We start from the raw sequence: 19,634 nt of genomic DNA, 5'->3' as shown, positions 1-19,634 counted from the left end.
CCTCCTTCTCCTCTCCTCTCCTCTCCCTTCTTCTCTCCCTTCCTCTCCGCTCCCTTCTTCTCCTCTCCTTTCCTCTCCCTTCTTCTCCTCTCCTCTCCCTTCTTCTCTCCCTTCCTCTCCTCTCCTCTCCCTTCTTCTCTCCCTTCTTCTCCTTTCCTCTCCCTTCTTCTCCTCCCCCTTCCTCTCCTCTCCTCTCCCTTCTTCTCCACTCCCTTCGTCTCCGCTCCCTTCCTCTCCCTTCCTCTCCCTTCCTCTCCCTTCCTCTCCCTTCCTCTCCGCTTCCTTCTTCTCCGCTCCCTTCCTCTCCCTTCCTCTCCCTTCCTCTCCCTTCCTCTCCTCTCCCTTTCTCCTCTCCCTTTCTCCTCTCCTCTCCCTTCCTATCCTCTCCCTTCTTCTCCGCTCCCTTCCTCTCCCTTCCTCTCCCTTCCTCTCCTCTCCCTTCTTCTCCTCTCCCTTCTTCTCCTCTCCTCTCCCTTCCTCTCCTCTCCCTTCTTCTCTTCTCTCCCTTTTTCTCTTCTCCTTTCCTCTCCCTTCCTCTCCTCTCCCTTCTTCTTCTCTCCCTTCCTCTTCTCTCCCTCCCTCTTCTCTCTCTTCCTATCCTCTCCCTCTCCTCTCCTTTCCCTGCCTTCCTTTCCTCTCTGTGGCTTCATGACTGTATGTGTGGCTCTCTGCTCCTCTCCTCTCTGTGTGCCTGTCTGACTACAGCGGAGACGACACAGGCCCCGTGGACATAACCACCTCAGTGTATGTACCCCTGTCTCTCCCTCTCTGTCTCTTTATCTATCTTCCATTCATTTTATTTCTCTCTATCACTCTCTCTCTTTTTTAATGTACCCCTGTCTCTCCCACTATCTCTCTATCTCTCCCCTATCTCTCTATCTCTGTCTTTCTCTATCTTAAAATAAATCCACCTCCCTCGCCCTCTCTCTCTCTCTCTCTCTCTGTGTTTTCCCGCCTGTCTTTCATCTTGTTTCTACGTTCTCCTGTACTCTCCTCTCTCTCTGATCCTTTTGTCCCAGTAATGTTTTGTGCTGCCCCCCCTCCCCCTCTGTCCTGTATGCCTGTGTTGCAGTGTTGGTCCACATGGTCTAGAAGGAGGGTCTGCTTGTCTGTCTGTCTGTCTGTCTGTCTGTCTGTCTGTCTGTCTGTCTGTCTGCTGTCTTTGTATGTTTGAGTTTGCGATTGCCTCTTTGCATTGCCTCTGGGTCGACAGCGAATGTTGAAGCATGATATCGCTAGACGGAAGTTATTGACCAATACATAAACATAGTCTTGGCATGTCATGTCAGTCACACCGTGCATGGTATACCATATTGGATATTGGACGCTCTTTGGAAGCCAGTTGTGTGTGTGAGTGTCTGGTTACTGCACATGATATGCCTAAGCTACATATGGACCCAGTCTGAACAACAGAATGCAGCTTGTGAGCTCAGTGGGTGTGTGTATTTCTGCGTGTGAGTTGAATGTCCAGCTACTTGAGGAGTGCGCATGGCTTGTTCATATACTCATCGGGCTTGTCTGGTCTGGTTTCCTCATTACATGACCGAGGGACTTGTAGACCTGAATGACTTGAAGAGGTCAGCTCCTAGGTCTGCCTGCTGATAAAGGTGTTCTTCATGCTGGTAGATAGTGTGACTGTGGGGGTCGGTGGTGAACGCTGCTACGATCTCTAAAAGATATCATTCTGGATTCATACATGCTTCTGCATACGTGCCATTGGATGCATGTGAGGCATGTGGTCTATGCTTATTCTCTCTCTCTCTCTTCTGTCATTTTGCCCTTTATCTCTCTCTCTCATAGTAGGGAAGCATGGTATTGTAGTTGGATGTGCTTGGCGTTGTGGGTTTAGTGAGGTCTGGCTGATAGAGGGATCTTTTGGGATGGTGTACTCTCCCACACAGACTCTCCCATACAGACTCTCCCACACAGACTCTCCCACACAGACTCTCCCACACAGACTCTCCCATACAGACTCTCCCACACAGACTCTCCCACACAGACTCTCCCACACAGACTCTCCCATACAGACTCTCCCACACAGACTCTCCCACACAGACTCTCCCACACAGACTCTCCCACACAGACACTCCCACACAGACACTCCCACACAGACTCTCCCATACAGACTCTCCGACACAGACTCTCCGACACAGACTCTCCCACACAGACACTCACACACTGACTCTCCCACACAGACACTGCCACACAGACTCTCCCATACAGACTCTCCCACACAGACTCTCCCATACAGACTCTCCCACACAGACTCTCCCACACAGACACTCCCACACAGACTCTCCCACACAGACTCTCCCACACAGACTCTCCCACACAGACTCTCCCACACAGACTCTCCCATACAGACTCTCCCACACAGACTCTCCCATACAGACTCTCCCACACAGACTCTCCCACACAGACTCTCCCACACAGACACTCCCACACAGACTCTCCCATACAGACTCTCCCACACAGACTCTCCCATACAGACTCTCCCACACAGAATCTCCCACACAGACTCTCCCACACAGACTCTCCCATACAGACTCTCCCACACAGACTCTCCCATACAGACTCTCCCACACAGACTCTCCCACACAGACTCTCCCATACAGACTCTCCCACACAGACTCTCCCATATAGACTCTCCCACACAGACACTCCCACACAGACACTCCGACACACACTCCCACACGGACAAATGCATTAACACAAGCAGACACGCTCACACTACACATTTCCACCACTACATATTCCTGTACAGAGTGAGTTTTAAACAGTTTGACTTTCTTATTTTCTGCCCATTCTCTCATTCTCTCTCCCACTCTCTCTTCTCTCTCCCACTCTCTCTTCCATCTCTCTTCTCTCATTTCCATCTCTCTTCTCCCGTTCTACATCTTGCTTTCTCTCCTCCTCTCCCTCTCCCTCTCCCTCTCCCTCTCCCTCTCCCTCTCCCTCTCCTTTCTCCAGACCATAACAGACACCAGCCCCATGCGTCGGTCCACCTCCTCTCTGGTCCACGGGCGTTCTGGCAGGGAGAGGGGGGTGAGGCTGGATGACTACAGCCTGGAGAGGGTAGAAGGAGAGGGGAGGCACGGTGGGGGAGCAGGAGGGGGACAACGCAGGGACAGGAGGGACAGGAGCCACCGCACCTCTCAGAGGTCCCTTACCAGATACACAGACGCAGACACAGGTGAGAGAGATGAAGAGAGGAGAGACACATGCACGTCACACCCACTCACACACACACACACACACACACACACACACACACACACACACACACACACACACACACACACACACACACACACACACACACACACACACACACACACACACACACACACACACACACACACACACACACACACACAAACAAACACACTTACAGAGGTCCCTTACCAGAAAGACGGACACAGACACAGGTGAGAGAGATGCTAGAGTATTTTGACTTTTCCCATTGACCAAGGCCAGTATGCACAAAGTGTCTCAGAGTAGGAGTGCTAATCTAGAATCAGTTTTGCCTTTCCGATCATAATGAACAAAATAAAATGAACAGGGGAGCTGATCCTAGATCAGAAATGTATTTATCCCAATGGTTTGGAGGATTCTGGATTTCCTGCTTGTTCCCTCGTGAATCTTCCAACCGGGATTTCTGGAAAACCTGGGAATTTTGCACATATTGTTAACACTAAGTAAAAGCTACCAGAAGGGAAGTTTCAAACCAAACTTTTTGGAAGGAAGGTAAAAAGTAGAAAGGTTTAGAGAAACTTTTCAGAGAAAGGTCAAGTTCCATCAGAGGTTTGAGATAGAAAGGTCAAGTTCCATCAGAGGTTTGAGATAGTAAGGTCAAGTTCCATCAGAGGTTTGAGATAGTAAGGTCAAGTTCCATCAGAGGTTTGAGATAGAAAGGTCAAGTTCCATCAGAGGTTTGAGATAGAAAGGTCAAGTTCCAACAGAGGTTTGTGATAGAAAGGTCAAGTTCCATCAGAGGTTTGAGATAGTAAGGTCAAGTTCCATCAGTTTGAGATAGAAAGGTCAAGTCCCATCGGAGGTTTGAGATAGAAAGGTCAAGTTCCATCAGTTTGAGATAGAAAGGTCAAGTCCCATCGGAGGTTTGAGATAGAAAGGTCAAGTTCCATCAGAGGTTTGTGATAGAAAGGTCAAGTTCCATCAGTTTGAGATAGTAAGGTCAAGTTCCATCAGAGGCTTGTGATAGAAAGGTCAAGTTCCATCGGAGGTTTGAGATAGAAAAGTCAAGTTCCATCGGAGGTTTGAGAAATTCAAGGAAGTAGACTTTCAGAAGAAACTTTATGGCATAAAAAATATGTCCCCCCCTTCTCTTGCAGGGTTGGGCACAGACCTGAGCACTACCACCCAGTCTGGAGAACTCCCCCCCAAAGAGCGTGAACGCGAACGCGGTCGAGCCAAAGACCGCAGGCACCACCATCATCACCACCACCACGGTGGCTCCATGGAGAAGGAGGGGCGCTTCGGGCCAGACAGACACGGGCCAGAGTTCACCCACAGACACCCCCACGACCGGGGGGACAGACACTGGTCACGCTCTCCTAGTGAGGGGCCCGACGGACGGGGCCATAGACAGGTGGGCACCACACAGCGACGGACGGGAGATGAGAAGCATAAGCATATACACACAAACATACACACACAAATGCATGTGAAGTACACACATAGACTGCACATACTGTATGCGGCCTCTCACACACACAGTCACACACACACACCGTTATTCCTCTCTATAGTATATCTTTCTCAGGGAAGTGGAAGAAGGCCTTCGTCAAGCACCCTGGAGAACAGGTGGATTATAATGGTTCTTTCTCCTCATCCCATTGGTGGAAATGGAAAACTAACCAATGGAGAAGCAGCTGGAGTGATCTAACCATTAATCTTTGATTTAGAGTTCTGCCTTGTTGGTTAACTACCACTACTTACAGATATCAATTTCTCTTTTTCTGTTATCTTTTACTTTTTCTTTATTTCTTTGTCACTGTTTCTCTCTCTGTCCATTTTTCTTGATGTGGCTCTCGTGGCTTCAATGTGTGTGTGCTCTTTTGCCTCATTGGCGGTTTGGTTGTTATGGTTTTCAATGTTGCTGTCTTTCCACTTTTCTTTTCTCTCTTCTTATCTCTGTCTATCTATCTACCTATATCTATCCCCCTACTCCTCACTCTTTATCTATGTCTATCTACCTACATATATCTATCCCCCTAATCCTCTCTCTTTATCTCTGTCGATCTATCTACCTATATCTATCCCCCTACTCCTCACTCTTTATCTATGTCTATCTACCTATATCTATCCCCCTACTCCTCTCTCTTTATCTCTAACTAATTATATCTATCCCCCTACTCCTCTCTCTTTATCTCTGTCTATCTATCTACCTATATCTATCCCCCTACTCCTCTCTCTTTATCTCTAACTAATTATATCTATCCCCCTACTCCTCACTCTTTATCTCTGTCTATCTATCTACCTATATCTATCCCCCTAATCCTCTCTCTTTATCTCTAACTAATTATATCTATCCCCCTACTCCTCTCTCTTTATCTATGTCTATCTACCTATATCTATCCCCCTACTCCTCTCTCTTTATCTCTGTCTATCTATCTACCTATATCTATCCCCCTACTCCTCTCTCTTTATCTCTGTCTATCTACCTATATCTATCCCCCTACTCCTCTCTCTTTATCTATGTCTATCTACCTATATCTATCCCCCTACTCCTCACTCTTTATCTCTGTCTATCTATCTACCTATATCTATATCCCCCTAATCCTCTCTCTTTATCTCTGTCTATCTATCTACCTATATCTATCCCCCTACTCCTCTCTCTTTATCTCTGTCTATCTATCTACCTATATCTATCCCCCTACTCCTCTCTCTTTATCTCTGTCTATCTATCTACCTATATCTATCCCCCTACTCCTCTCTCTTTATCTCTGTCTATCTATCTACCTATATCTATCCCCTACTCCTCTCTCTTTATCTCTGTCTATCTATCTACCTATATCTATCCCCCTACTCCTTACTCTTTATCTCTGTCTATCTATCTACCTATATCTATCCCCCTACTCCTCTCTCTTTATCTCTGTCTATCTATCTACCTATATCTATCCCCCTACTCCTCTCTCTTTATCTCTGTCTGTCTATCTACCTATATCTATCCCCCTACTCCTCTCTCTTTATCTCTGTCTATCTATCTACCTATATCTATCCCCCTACTCCTCTCTCTTTATCTCTGTCTATCTACCTGTATCTATGTCTATCTACCTATATCTATCCCCCTACTCCTCTCTCTGTATCTATGTCTATCTACCTGTATCTATCCCCCTACTCCTCTCTCTTTATCGCTGTCTATCTACCTGTATCTATGTCTATCTACCTATATCTATCCCCCTACTCCTCTCTCTTCATCTCTGTCTATCTACCTTTATCTATGTCTATCTACCTTTATCTATCCCCCTACTCCTCTCTCTTTATCTCTGTCTATCTATCTACCTATATCTATCCCCCTACTCCTCTCTCTTTATCTCTGTCTATCTATCTACCTATATCTATCCCCCTACTCCTCTCTCTTTATCTCTGTCTATCTATCTACCTATATCTATCCCCCTACTCCTCTCTCTTTATCTCTGTCTATCTATCTACCTATATCTATCCCCCTACTCCTCTCTCTTTATCTCTAACTAATTATATCTATCCCCCTACTCCTCTCTCTTTATCTCTGTCGATCTATCTACCTATATCTATCCCCCTACTCCTTTCTTCATCTCTGTTTATCTATCTAACTATATCTATCCCCCTACACCTCTCTCTTTATCTCTATCTATCTACCTATATCTATCCCCCTACTCCTCTCTCTTTATCTCTGTCTATCTATCTACCTATATCTATCCCCCTCCTCCTCTCTCTTTATCTCGGTCTATCTATCTATCTATCTATCTATCTATCTATCTATCTATCTATCTATCTATCTAACTAACTAACTATATCTATCTCCCCTCTTCCTCTCTCTTGATCTCTCTGTCCGTCTTGCTCTGTGTCTGTTTGTCTCTATCTCCTCTCTCTATCTCCTCTCTCTATCTCCTCTCTCTATCTCCTCTCTCTTTCTCTCTGGTCGGTGTGGTTGTGGTCGTGTTCCTTTGTGGTTGGCTGTGGTTGGTTAATTTTGTGGTGCTTTTTGATTTGCCTTGTCGCCATATTTGCTGTAGGGCAGTAGCTCGGTGAGCGGCAGCCCCGTCCCCTCCACGTCCGGTACCTCCACCCCCCGCCGCGGGCGCCGCCAGCTGCCCCAGACCCCCGCCGTGCCACGCCCCCACGTCACCTACTCCCCAGCCATACGACACCCCAAGCCCACCTACGGAGCAGGTCCCCCTGGACGACTCCGCTCCCCCTCCCCCCGACACTTCTCCCCCCCAGAGCACGACGGAGGGGGGTATCACCGCCCGCCATCGCGTCACGTTTCCCCGCTTGAGCATGGAGGGTCGAGGCACGGGTCTCCGAGATCGGCCCGGCACCAGTCGGGGTCTCGTTCACCTCCGCCCCACCATGGGTCACCCCGGTCCCCCCGCCACGGGCGCTGGAGCGGTCCCCCTCCCGGGGATAGTCTGGAGAGCGAGGGCGGCCCATTCTATGAGCGTGACTGCGAGTACGAGCGCCAGCATGAGCCGCCCGCCTACGAGCAGAGCCTCAGCAACCCACATCCCCACGGCAACCCCCACCCGCACGGCAACCCGCACCCACGCTCCCCCAGGACTGCCCGGCACGGGGGCGGCGTGGGCCCACCACCTCCACTTGCTCCCACTCACCCCCGACGAGTCCCAAATGGTTACCGCTCGTCTTCGCCCTCCCCGCACCGGCGAGGGCCCCCACATCAACACCCCAATCCAGGGGGACCACCCCACCGGTCCCCCCCTCATCACCGGGTCCCCCATGGAGGCCCCAGAGGCCCCCGGAAGGGACTGCACGAACCCTACAGCGAGACGGACGAGGACGACTGGTGCTAGCACAGCGAAGGAACAGAAGAACGAGGGAGGAGAGGAAGAGAGGAAAAGGAGGGAGGAGAGGAGTCTCTCCGTCTCCCCCGTCCTCTGTTCTTTGTTATGCAGACTTGAATGAAGGGTAAAGGGATGCAGAAGGGGGTGAGGAAAGGAAAGGAGGAGAGGAGAATTTGGGAGAAGTCTCTCCATCTCTCTACCTCCACCCCTGAGACTCAGACTTGGATGGAATGATGAGGGATGGAGGGATGGTTAGAGGAGAGGAGGCACACTGTGTGGGTGTGTGAGACTCTAAACTCAGAGCAGACATGACAAAGAGAGACAGCTATAAGGCAGAACTACGCACCTCTCCTCTTCTCCTCTGTCTCAACTACCATACCCAGAGTTCTCAGCGTGCCCAGGGGGGAGTAGACCGAGGGATGGTGGAGAGGTGCTGACGGAGGTGTGGAGAGGGAAGAAAGAACAAAAGAATGAAAGGAAGGGAGGAGCATGTATATTAAGTTACAAGTGGCCAATGAATGGTAAATCAAAGCCCTTCTCCCATACTGTTTAGGGGATAGGTGGGTTAGTTAAGTTAAGCTAAACCTGGGTGCTCTTGCTGTTCTGTCATTCTATTCTACTAGCCTGATAAGTGTTAGGAGCTAACAGCTAAACGCTAGCTAGCTAACACTGCTCTTGGTCTAACCTAGACGGACATGTTTAAAAAAACAACAAGGAAAACCCATGCCAGGACCCCCTATCCTTATACACGCCAAGCTATGCCTCCAGAAAAATCTAACTTGAAGACTAAAGAACAGAAAACAAAAACAAACTTTGAAAAAAAAGAGGAGAAAAAAAGGGAGAACAACCACTTTAACTTAAACTTTCCTTAAAGGGACTAGAACCAGGAAGCTCCGCCTCTACTGCAAAAACCAGCCAATGACAGAGCTGGCTGATATTTGATGAGTTTTATCATCTCCTGTTTACTGTTACAGACTCACGAAATGCTGACGACAGACCTGGTGTGACCTCACTTCCGGTGGGTGGGGCCTGGTGTGACATCACGTCCTGTTCCGGTGGGTGGGGCCACAGGGGAGGGGCTGGGGGCAGAGTTATGGACCCTTAGGGGGCGTAGTTTGTTTGCCCCCACTATCTTCTCTCCCCCCTTCCTCTCTCCTCCATCCTGCCGAAAAAGAAAGGACAGGGAAGGAAAATGATGTGAGGAGGAGCGGAAAGACAGAAGGGAAGGGAGGGAAAAGACCATTTCTTCAGTATTTCTTCTATCGATTACTTCTTCTTCTTCTAGTTCTTCTTCTTGGACATTGGAGCTTGGTTCTTCTGTTGCGTTCGCTCAAGCCTCTGTTAATCCGTTATGATGCATGAAAAAAATACCTAGAGAGAAAATCTACTGTTGGGGATATGGGGGCATATTGGCTTTATAGAACACTTACATTTTAGGTTTTGATTGAAGAAGTTCTCTTTTTCTGACTCTCTCTCTCTCTCTCTCTCTCTCTCTGACTCTGACTCTGACTCTCTCTCTCTGTCTCTCTCTGTCTCTCTCTCTCTCTCTCTCTCTCTCTCTCTCTCTCTCTCTCTCTCTCTCTCTCTCTCTCTCTCTCTCTCTCTCTCTCTCTCTCTCTCTCTCTCTCTCTCTCTCTCTCTCTCTCTCTCTCTCTCTCTCTCTCTCTCTCTCTCTCTCTCTCTCTGACTCTGTCTATCATCATGCGTTTGTTTATTGAGTAAATATTTGTTCTATATCACCCTAAGGATCCGATGGACAACCTTTTTTAAGTTTGATTTCCGCCCAATAGGGTTTTAAAGCTACCATTTTCTTATCTTGAAAGTACTCCTAAGTTCCTGAGATACTCCTAAATTTTACTAAGATACTCCTGTTGTACTAAGATATTCCTAAATTGTTTTGAGGAATAAGTAAGAATTGAGAGAGCTATGAGGAGAGAGAACTTCAACCTCTTTAAATAATTGATTTGTATTGTTAATAATGATGATAGTCCTATAAATACTGATATCAATGTCAATGCAAAACGATCAATGATGATAGTTGTTTGCCGTAGATCTGTTGTCATGTTTTTTGGAGTTTCAATCTGCTGTGTCATCTAGTTTTCATTGTTTATTTTCCTTGGGTTCTGTTCAAACTGTTTCCAAACTGTTTCCAAACTGTTTCCAAACTGTTTCCAAACTGTTTCCAAACTGTTCCAAACTGTTTCCAAACTGTTTCCAAACTGTTCCAAACTGTTTCCAAACTGTTCCAAACTGTTCCAAACTGTTTCCAAACTGTTTCCAAACTGTTTCCAAACTGTTTCCAAACTGTTCCAAAACGCCTTTAACTGGGTCCGATACATGCAACACGCATAAACTTTTCAGGGAGGGGTTAGATGTCGGATTGTGATTGTGAGCAACACAGATGGAACTGTGTGGCGTTGTGTAACGCAGCTCTTTACCTCTGATAGGTCCCCCTCAGTGGTAGACAGAGAACCGGGGACACGTTCAGTAGCCAAATGTTGTCAAAGGTTGCAGATAGAAATGTCATTAACAGAGCCGACGTGGTTCTTCATTCTACGTGTAAGAGATGCATGTTTGTTCTAAATAGCATTTTTCTATCCAAGCGTTCCAAAAACATTGTGTCCTGCTGAGTGCGCCCCAGTCATAGCCAAATGAACCGGCCAACCAACCAACCGTCAGACCTCCACACAGTATCTGATTTACAGCTAGCTGTGGACCATAGAGTTAGAAAGAGGACTTATACTGGGATATATCCACCTAGAGCCCTCTTTCTACCTCTATGTTGTGAACGAGCTCCACCTCACATCCCCAAGAGCTCTCCCCTCGCTGTCGAGTCTCTCTGTCTTTCTGATGTTCCATGACATGTTTAGCATTGAGCTGCTTGCTTTACCAAGCCAGAGGAGAACATTCTAGAAACATTTTAGAATCTCTAAGACATTCTAGAAACTCTAGTCTAGACTCTAGAAACTCTAGTACATTCTAGAGCATTCTTTAGACAGGTTAGCTAACATGATTGTTTCCAGATGTTTTGGATTAAAACATATTTATTTTGCTATGATTACAGTTATGTAGATTGTAACAGATATTCCCTATCATAACTCGTAAAATGATAGATACAATATAGAGATATAAAAGTTTATATATTATAGAGAGAAAAACATACTTTTATTTACTTCAAACACTCTAGCCAAGTCGCTAGAGCTCAGAAACTCTCCATTGAAATCAGCTACACAGATTCAAATTGCACTTTGTCACTGTAGCTCCACACAATATCCCACTACAAACTCTATGCAGATCTATCCAACATTAATTTCTCCTTTACCATTATAGTGCAGAGTGGTTGTAGCATTATAAATAAATGACAATATGTACGTGGGCACATAGAAATAGAATGTGTAGAACAGGCCTCCCAATTCAAGTCAATGATGGCATATCTATAGATTATATTTCTATGGGTCAGATAGTGTAGTGTCAGATAGTGTATATACAGCGTTTTGATATAGATGGATAGAACTATATAGATAGAGGGTATGCCCACATCGTTTTGCTTTTGCACAATCACTCACGATATCCCTGTCCTTCATAGCACATCTTTCCTTTAATTTTGACCCTCCTGCAGTGTTTTGTCCTCTCCTGCTCCCTCTATCCTTCTCCCAAGCTGTCCAATCCCAGGCCTAGTGTAGTGTAGTGAACTGGGAAGGGGAGCGGGGGCACATATACCACCCCTGCCCTCCGTATAGGTAGGTCCAGAGAGAGAGGGGGGGACCTACATCAGAGGGGTGTTTATCTACCCAGAAACCCCAGTGCCTCAGTGCCTTCTGTTTTCAGAGTCACATCTACCCTTCCCAGCTCGCCCCTCACCATCCCCCTCTCCCCCTCCTGTGGTTGATCAACGTCAACCACACTACGCCTTAAAGAGTCCTAGTCGCTGTCTGTGGGCAGGTAGCGGTTGGGAGCAAGGCAGTAGGGACTGGGCTTTGCTTAGTTGGTTGGAACAGTGAGTAAAGCGCAGGAAGAGAGGGGAATGGAAACTACTTTTGATATGGCGGCCATTTTGGGGATCTCCTTCGCCCAGTTTCACACAGTGTAGTGAGATACTGTAATTGCAGGGGCGAAAAGGCAATGATTTGTTTACTTCTCAGGTGTCTCTAGAGATAGATAGATAGAATCTACACTATATAATAGGCACGCTAAGGCAGTTAGTCAGTTATATCATATAATATGATATCAATTTATAAAATCATATGAAAAAATATAGGCCTAAGGGTTTGAGTTACTGTATGGTTTGTTATCTGGCATGGGCATTTGTAATGTCTACCCTTCTCCCCTTAACCTCCATTACAGACCACCTACCATTCATCATGAATCTGCCGCTGAAAACTACTTGCACTTGACACTGTGGGTGTCCACTGATCAGGCAGGAAACTGCCTACTCCATTTCGGCTCAGCAGCACCAACATGCTTGTCCAGAATTGTAACTGCGGATCCAAAATGGCTGACATCGACACACAACACTGCCGTTGTTGCATGTTGTGTGGATTGTGTGCTCCAACCATTATAAAATGAATGACCATTTTAAGGGGTTTATTTTGTTTATTAAAAAAAAAAATCCAGAAGATTTGTGAAAAGGAGGATTTACGGAAGTTTCTAGTTTACTCTCAATCGTTCATCCATCCATCCTACGTTCCTATCCATTTATTTTTTGTCTTTCCTTTCTATTTCTGATGTGACTTCTTGATCAAGTCTCTTTTCCTCCTCTTTGACAAAGCAGACAACCTCCGAAAGCCAATCCAACCCCATTCACTCAATCAATCAACTGTTGTGCGTTTGTGAAATGATGTAAATGATTGGTGTGTGAGGCTAGTGTGTGTTGATCCAGAAATAAGGGCTCTCCTAACAAACTAAAGGGGTTTCATGTGCAGGTACAGTAGTGCTGCCAAAAGTAATTTGTATGTATCTCAAACCATACAGTGGTGTGGTCTCCCCTTGTACAGCACTAGGTGTGTGCATGCGTGTGTGTTGGGGTCAAGGGTCAGGGTGAGAGAGTCTATGTGGGGGGGGCACAGCAGGGTGTACGTTCCGCTGAGGTGAAACGTTCTGGTATGTTCTGCTGAGGTGAATCGTTCTGCTGAGGTGAAACGTTCTGGTATGTTCTGCTGAGGTGAAACGTTCTGCTGAGGTGAAACGTTCTGCTGAGGTGAAACGTTCTGGTATGTTCTGCTGAGGTGAAACGTTCTGCTGAGGTGAAACGTTCTGGTATGTTCTGCTGAGGTGAAACGTTCTGCTGAGGTGAAACGTTCTGGTATGTTCTGCTGAGGTGAAACGTTCTGCTGAGGTGAAACGTTCTGGTATGTTCTGCTGAGGTGAAACGTTCTGGTATGTTCTGCTGAGGTGAAACGTTCTGCTGAGGTGAAACGTTCCGGAAAAGAACAGATAGAAATGTAATGAATAGAGCTGACACGACACCCTTTTCTGTCAGCATATCCTGACAAGCATATCCGTTCTACTTGATGCATTTCTATCTGATTGTTTTCTGTAACATTTGCACCCTCCCAGACCCCGGTTAGAAGTAGTGTCACAAGTCACATTATTTCACAAATGGCACTGGAACATTCTTGGTTCATTTTCTAGCTCCGCCTTCTTCCGCTTGCCAATACAGCCTTCATTATGATGTCATCAGCTGCCATTTTCTCATTGACCTCCACCTGCATCCCCCAGCTCATTTTGGAGTGGAGGGTCACCAACCTCATCAGGGCTGGGTTTACTGGCATGACAGTGAGACATTGTTCTGTGTCTGTGTGTTGTGTTTGTGTGTGTTTGCTACATGTGTGCTTGTGCGTGTGTGAGTGAGAGAGTGTGTGCGTGTGTGAGTGCATGTGTTCACACCTCATCTACAGTAAGTTATCTTCAGTGCCTTACACTGTACAGTAGGAACCAAATCTTCTTTGTAGATAAACAACACACACTGCACTGAATAACGCTTTCATAATGTTTCCATAATGTTTTCTCTCCAACTGTTCTCTTCTCTCCATCCAGTATTACCTCACCTACCATCCTATTCCTTCTCTCTCTGTGATCGACGAGTAAGGTCTGGAGGGAGGGCATGGGTGAATGAATAGGTGATCGTTGTGTTGGGTCTGTCATCATTCTCTTTCTCTCTCTGTACATTTGCTCTGTAAACTCTTCCTGTGTACATCTTCCATAAACTTTCTGAAACAATCCGACCATGTCCATCTATTTTCTCTTTTATCGCCCCTACATTTATTTTTCAACGTTTACATTTCAATCATTTAGCAGATGTTCTAATCCAGAGCGACATAGTGTCGACAACATCACTCCCACTCTTGCTTGAAGTCTCACTCAAGTGATGTCCATTTCCATGTAATACCATACATGAACACAAGGTGGTGCACTCATGCTTTAAACAGAGTATACATTGGTTGACATAACGCACCATTCAAAGGCCTATGTGTATGTTGTCATTACATTGTTTTCGCAGGAGAACGGGTGAGTATCGTGTGTGTATGTGCGCATGTGCATGTTTGGAGGCTTCTGTGTGTGTGTGTGTGTGTGTGTGTGTGTGTGTGTGTGTGTGTGTGTGTGTGTGTGTGTGTGTGTGTGTGTGTGTGTGTGTGTGTGTGTGTGTGTGTGTGTGTCTGCACGTGCCAAAACGCACACAGCGACAACACCGAGATTCTTGACAACTATGGGTGTGATTGAATCCCTAGAGATGTGTGGAGCGTCTTCTACTGTCACCATGGAAACCCTCAAGGCCCCTCACTCTTCATTCCATACAGTCTCCCAACCATCACCTTATAATATCCCAATACCATCAATTTGTCCCATAGACACTGATTTAAGATCCATTTTCAGTGTTAGCCTCCTTATGGTGAAGCATAGGAGTGAGGTGGGGTGAATCTGCAGTAGAAACCATATCAGTCCAGTGCCACAGTAGAAACCATACCATATCAGTCCAGTGCCACAGTAGAAACCATACCATATCAGTCCAGTGCCACAGTAGAAACCATACCATATCAGTCCAGTGCCACAGTAGAGAACCATACCATATCAGTCCAGTGCCACAGTAGAAACCATACCATATCAGTCCAGTGCCACAGTAGAGAACCATACCATATCAGTCCAGTGCCACAGTAGAAACCATACCATATCAGTCCAGTGCCACAGTAGAAACCATACCATATCAGTCCAGTGCCACAGTAGAGAACCATACCATATCAGTCCAGTGCCACAGTAGAAACCATACCATATCAGTCCAGTGCCACAGTAGAGAACCATACCATATCAGTCCAGTGCCACAGTAGAAACCATACCATATCAGTCCAGTGCCACAGTAGAAACCATACCATATCAGTCCAGTGCCACAGTAGAGAACCATACCATATCAGTCCAGTGCCACAGTAGAAACCATACCATATCAGTCCAGTGCCACAGTAGAAACCATACCATATCAGTCCAGTGCCACAGTAGAAACCATACCATATCAGTCCAGTGCCACAGTAGAGAACCATACCATATCAGTCCAGTGCCACAGTAGAAACCATACCATATCAGTCCAGTGCCACAGTAGAGAACCATACCATATCAGTCCAGTGCCACAGTAGAGAACCATACCATATCAGTCCAGTGCCACAGTAGAGAACCATACCATATCAGTCCAGTGCCACAGTAGAAACCATACCATATCAGTCCAGTGCCACAGTAGAGAACCATACCATATCAGTCCAGTGCCACAGTAGAGAACCATACCATATCAGTCCAGTGCCACAGTAGAGAACCATACCATATCAGTCCAGTGCCACAGTAGAGAACCATACCATATCAGTCCAGTGCCACAGTAGAGAACCATACCATATCAGTCCAGTGCCACAGTAGAGAACCATACCATATCAGTCCAGTGCCACAGTAGAGAACCATACCATATCAGTCCAGTGCCACAGTAGAGAACCATACCATATCAGTCCAGTGCCACAGTAGAGAACCATACCATATCAGTCCAGTGCCACAGTAGAGAACCATACCATATCAGTCCAGTGCCACAGTAGAGAACCATACCATATCAGTCCAGTGCCACAGTAGAGAACCATACCATATCAGTCCAGTGCCACAGTAGAGAACCATACCATATCAGTCCAGTGCCACAGTAGAGAACCATACCATATCAGTCCAGTGCCACAGTAGAAACCATACCATATCAGTCCAGTGCCACAGTAGAGAACCATACCATATCAGTCCAGTGCCACAGTAGAGAACCATACCATATCAGTCCAGTGCCACAGTAGAGAACCATACAGGACTGGAGTCATTTTAGGAAGCAAGAAGAGAAAATACACTACATAACTACATGGCAATTTAAGATAAAAAGAGAAGTATTTAAATAACAGATTTGCATGTGCAATGTGCATGCCACTACGTGGGGTTAAATAAGTCAACTTCAGGAATAAAATAAAAAAAATATATATATATAAAGATAAAAAAAAGTATATTATATATATATGTATAAATATATATAGATAGATGTTTTTAAGAGCAATGTGTTCCTTTTTCTTCTATTTTTAAAAACAAAAAACTGGAGAGAAAAAACTTGGACAAAAAATAGATAGAAAATCTTTAAAAAGAAGAACTTTGGTGATGTAATGAAAGAATGTTTTTGTTTGTTACTTGCCAGTTATTCACTAAAGAGGGGGAACTGCGACGGTGGGGAGGTCGACCATTTAACACTAAACTAAATGTTGAAACATTACATTACAACAACAAAAATTAAGAAAAGATCAACATGGAATGAAGGAATACATTTTTCCTTAATTAAAGAAAAAGAAAAATCCCTTGATTGAGAGTCTTGAGAGCTGATGATTGTGATTATGATGTTACCCGTTTATTCCGGCTATGAAATCTATTTTTTTCTTGCTCTCTCTATCTCTCTGCTATTTCTACCAGTGCATTTTGTTACTCCGAACTGAACTCTTCCTAAGGAACCTGAATAAAACCACAGAGAGAATGCATTCTACCGACCCTCTGACTCCTTAATGCGTCTGTGTATAACACACACACACACACACACACACACACACACACACACACACACACACACACACACACACAGAGAAATGCATTCTACCGACCCTCTGACTCCTTAATGCGTCTGTGTATAACACACACACACACACACACACACACACACACACACACACACACACACACACACACACACACACACACACAGAGAAAATACATTCAATATATCCTCTGTTTCCTTCTTTAATCTGCGTATAGAACACACACTGAACGATTTCAACCTATATCCTCTGTTTCCTTCTTTAATCTGCGTATAGAACACACACTGAACGATTTCAACCTATATCCTCTGTTTCCTTCTTTAATCTGCGTATAGAACACACACTGAACGATTTCAACCTATATCCTCTGTTTCCTTCTTTAATCTGCGTATAGAACACACACTGAACGATTTCAACCTATATCCTCTGTTTCCTTCCCTTCTTCCTTGGTTCCTTCTTATCCTCAAGACAGGAATGGTTTGGTTTATGGGAAGTCCAAACCACACATTCAGTGAGGCATCCCCGACCACCTTTTGATGTGTGACTCCACAACCCCCACACACCCAACACCCTCCCTCTCTTCCTCCTTCCTCTATCCTCACGTTTAATTGACATCGTCCCTCCTTTCCTCCCCTCTCCCTCTATCATCCTGTGATGTCCTTCCTGCTCTCCTGTCCCTTTTCTCTCCCTCTCCAGTCTACCCCCTCCCTTCCTCCTACGTAGGCGCTCGTCGGACAATTACCTCAGTGTACACTCACACACACACACTCACACACACACACACACAGCACTGCGGGGGAAGCCACGAGTGATGTCACATAGTCAGAGAACATAAAGTCTCCACAGCTTTATCCACTCACTCTTTCTCTCTTATCTTCTAGGTCATTTACTCTCTCTTTCACATACTCACAATCTGTCCTGTCAATAAATCGATCTCTTCTCCCCCTGCCTCCCTCTCTCATACTGTACATGCACACGCACATTCAGAATATCTCCCTCTATCAATAAATCTCTCTTTCTTTCTCCCTCTCAAATTGAAAATAAAAAAGGGTGCTATCTAGAACGTTAAAGGGTTCTTCGGCTGTCCCCATAGGAGAACCCTTTGAAGAACCCTGGTTGGTTCCAGGTAGAAACATTTTGAGGTTCTAGATAGAACCTTTTTTACTTTGAATATGTGATAGAGAACGAGAGGGAGATTTATTGATAGAGGGAGAGACTCTAAATGTGTGTGTGCATGTATATGACAATGAATGAGAGAGAGAGAGAAAGAGAGAAAGAGAGAAAAGGAGAGAGACGCAGAGGGGAGAAGATATTTATTGATAGGAGAGACTGCGAGCGAGTATGTGAAAGAGAGGGTTCTACATGGAACCAAAAGAGGTTACCCTATGGGGACAGCCGAATAACCCTTTTGGAACCCTTTGTTCTAAGAGTGTGACATGAACCACACACACATCTCCCTTCCCCCTCCCAGTCCCACAGTTCCAGATGTGTTGAGTGTTTCTGCCCTGCAGCAGTCGAGTCTTAAAATACACTCCACCTACGCATTCCACCACTGCGCCCCCCCGCCTCTACGCATCACTTCCTGTTTCTCTCACTCTTCCCGCTCTGCTCCTCCCAACTGCCTGCCTGCCTTGGCACTCATCTACATCACACAAAATCACCACACAAAGAACGTATCATATACACACACTCACATGAGCTCATACACCCTGCACAGTCACTCACACACACACACACACACACACACACACACACACACACACACACACACACACACACACACACACACACACACACACACACACACACACACACACACACACACACACAGTCACAGTCAGTCACTGTGCAAACTGTTAGGATTCATACATACTCATAGACTTACTCACATAAACACACATTCTGTCTCTATCTGTCACATATGTGCGCACACAGTCACCACTGTACAAAGAAGACAACACAGTCACCACTGTGATCCAAGATGGCGTAGCAATCGGACGTGTGTGTTTTGTCTTGTCCCGTCCTGTCTAGTGTAAATATAGTTTTCTTCGTTTTTTTTTTTTTTTTTTTTTTCTGTATATATTTCGTACATATTTTAATCTCACTTTCAAACTAGAGCTGAATATACTCTCCTGCAACCCGCATCACCCAATGTGGTACGGATCTGCTTTTCTATACTTTACTTTAGAACCGTCAGAAGCTACAGCTAACTAGCTACTACTCAGTTAGCCATTGCTAGCCATTGCTAGCGGTCTTCAAAGCTAACTAGGACACCAGCGACATCAACCCAGAGCATATCAGACTGCTCTTTCTCTACCACATCTCCGGATTCCTACCGCAAGCTCTGAACCTTTACACCGGATCATCGCAACTAGCTAGCTGCAATCCGAGTGGCTACTCCTGGCTAACGTCTCTGTCCCAAAACAAGCTACAGTTAGCCTTGAGCTAAGCCCATCTCCCGACTAGCCGAAGAGGCCCAACAATACCTCTTTTGCCAATTGGCCTGGACCCTTTACTGCCGACACGGGCCCCGCCG

General features: G+C 45.9%; 1 protein-coding gene and 1 long non-coding RNA gene across 26 annotated transcripts in view; one reads left to right on the top strand and one right to left on the bottom strand.

The window, feature by feature from the left end:
- LOC118379278 (voltage-dependent P/Q-type calcium channel subunit alpha-1A-like) overlaps nucleotides 1–17,044 on the top strand; it is a 74,784-nt gene extending 57,740 nt beyond the window's left edge. For 9 of the 25 annotated variants that reach the window (XM_052505907.1, XM_052505897.1, XM_052505883.1 and 6 more), the window contains 5 exons: nucleotides 706–744; nucleotides 2,971–3,193; nucleotides 4,353–4,609; nucleotides 7,239–13,139; nucleotides 13,222–17,044. In XM_052505907.1, coding sequence (XP_052361867.1) covers nucleotides 706–744; nucleotides 2,971–3,193; nucleotides 4,353–4,609; nucleotides 7,239–8,033 — 1,314 coding nt within the window. In that variant the 3' untranslated portion in view covers nucleotides 8,034–13,139; nucleotides 13,222–17,044. Of the gene's footprint in view, nucleotides 1–705; nucleotides 745–2,970; nucleotides 3,194–4,352; nucleotides 4,610–7,238; nucleotides 13,140–13,221 lie in introns of those variants that run through there. The other 16 variants (XM_052505904.1, XM_052505903.1, XM_052505902.1 and 13 more) reach the window with 14 other exon arrangements.
- Nucleotides 5,687–7,231, bottom strand: LOC127922260 (uncharacterized). Its single transcript, XR_008110671.1, has 3 exons — nucleotides 6,862–7,231; nucleotides 6,182–6,675; nucleotides 5,687–5,982 (listed from the first exon to the last, which is right to left on the bottom strand). It is a non-coding gene; the product is annotated as an uncharacterized LOC127922260 (long non-coding RNA).
- Nucleotides 17,045–19,634: the final 2,590 nt, after the last annotated feature.

The sequence above is a fragment of the Oncorhynchus keta genome, unplaced genomic scaffold (genome assembly GCF_023373465.1).
Source record: "Oncorhynchus keta strain PuntledgeMale-10-30-2019 unplaced genomic scaffold, Oket_V2 Un_contig_25033_pilon_pilon, whole genome shotgun sequence".
Lineage (NCBI taxonomy): Eukaryota > Metazoa > Chordata > Actinopteri > Salmoniformes > Salmonidae > Oncorhynchus > Oncorhynchus keta.
This window is presented reverse-complemented; position numbering and strand designations above follow the sequence as displayed.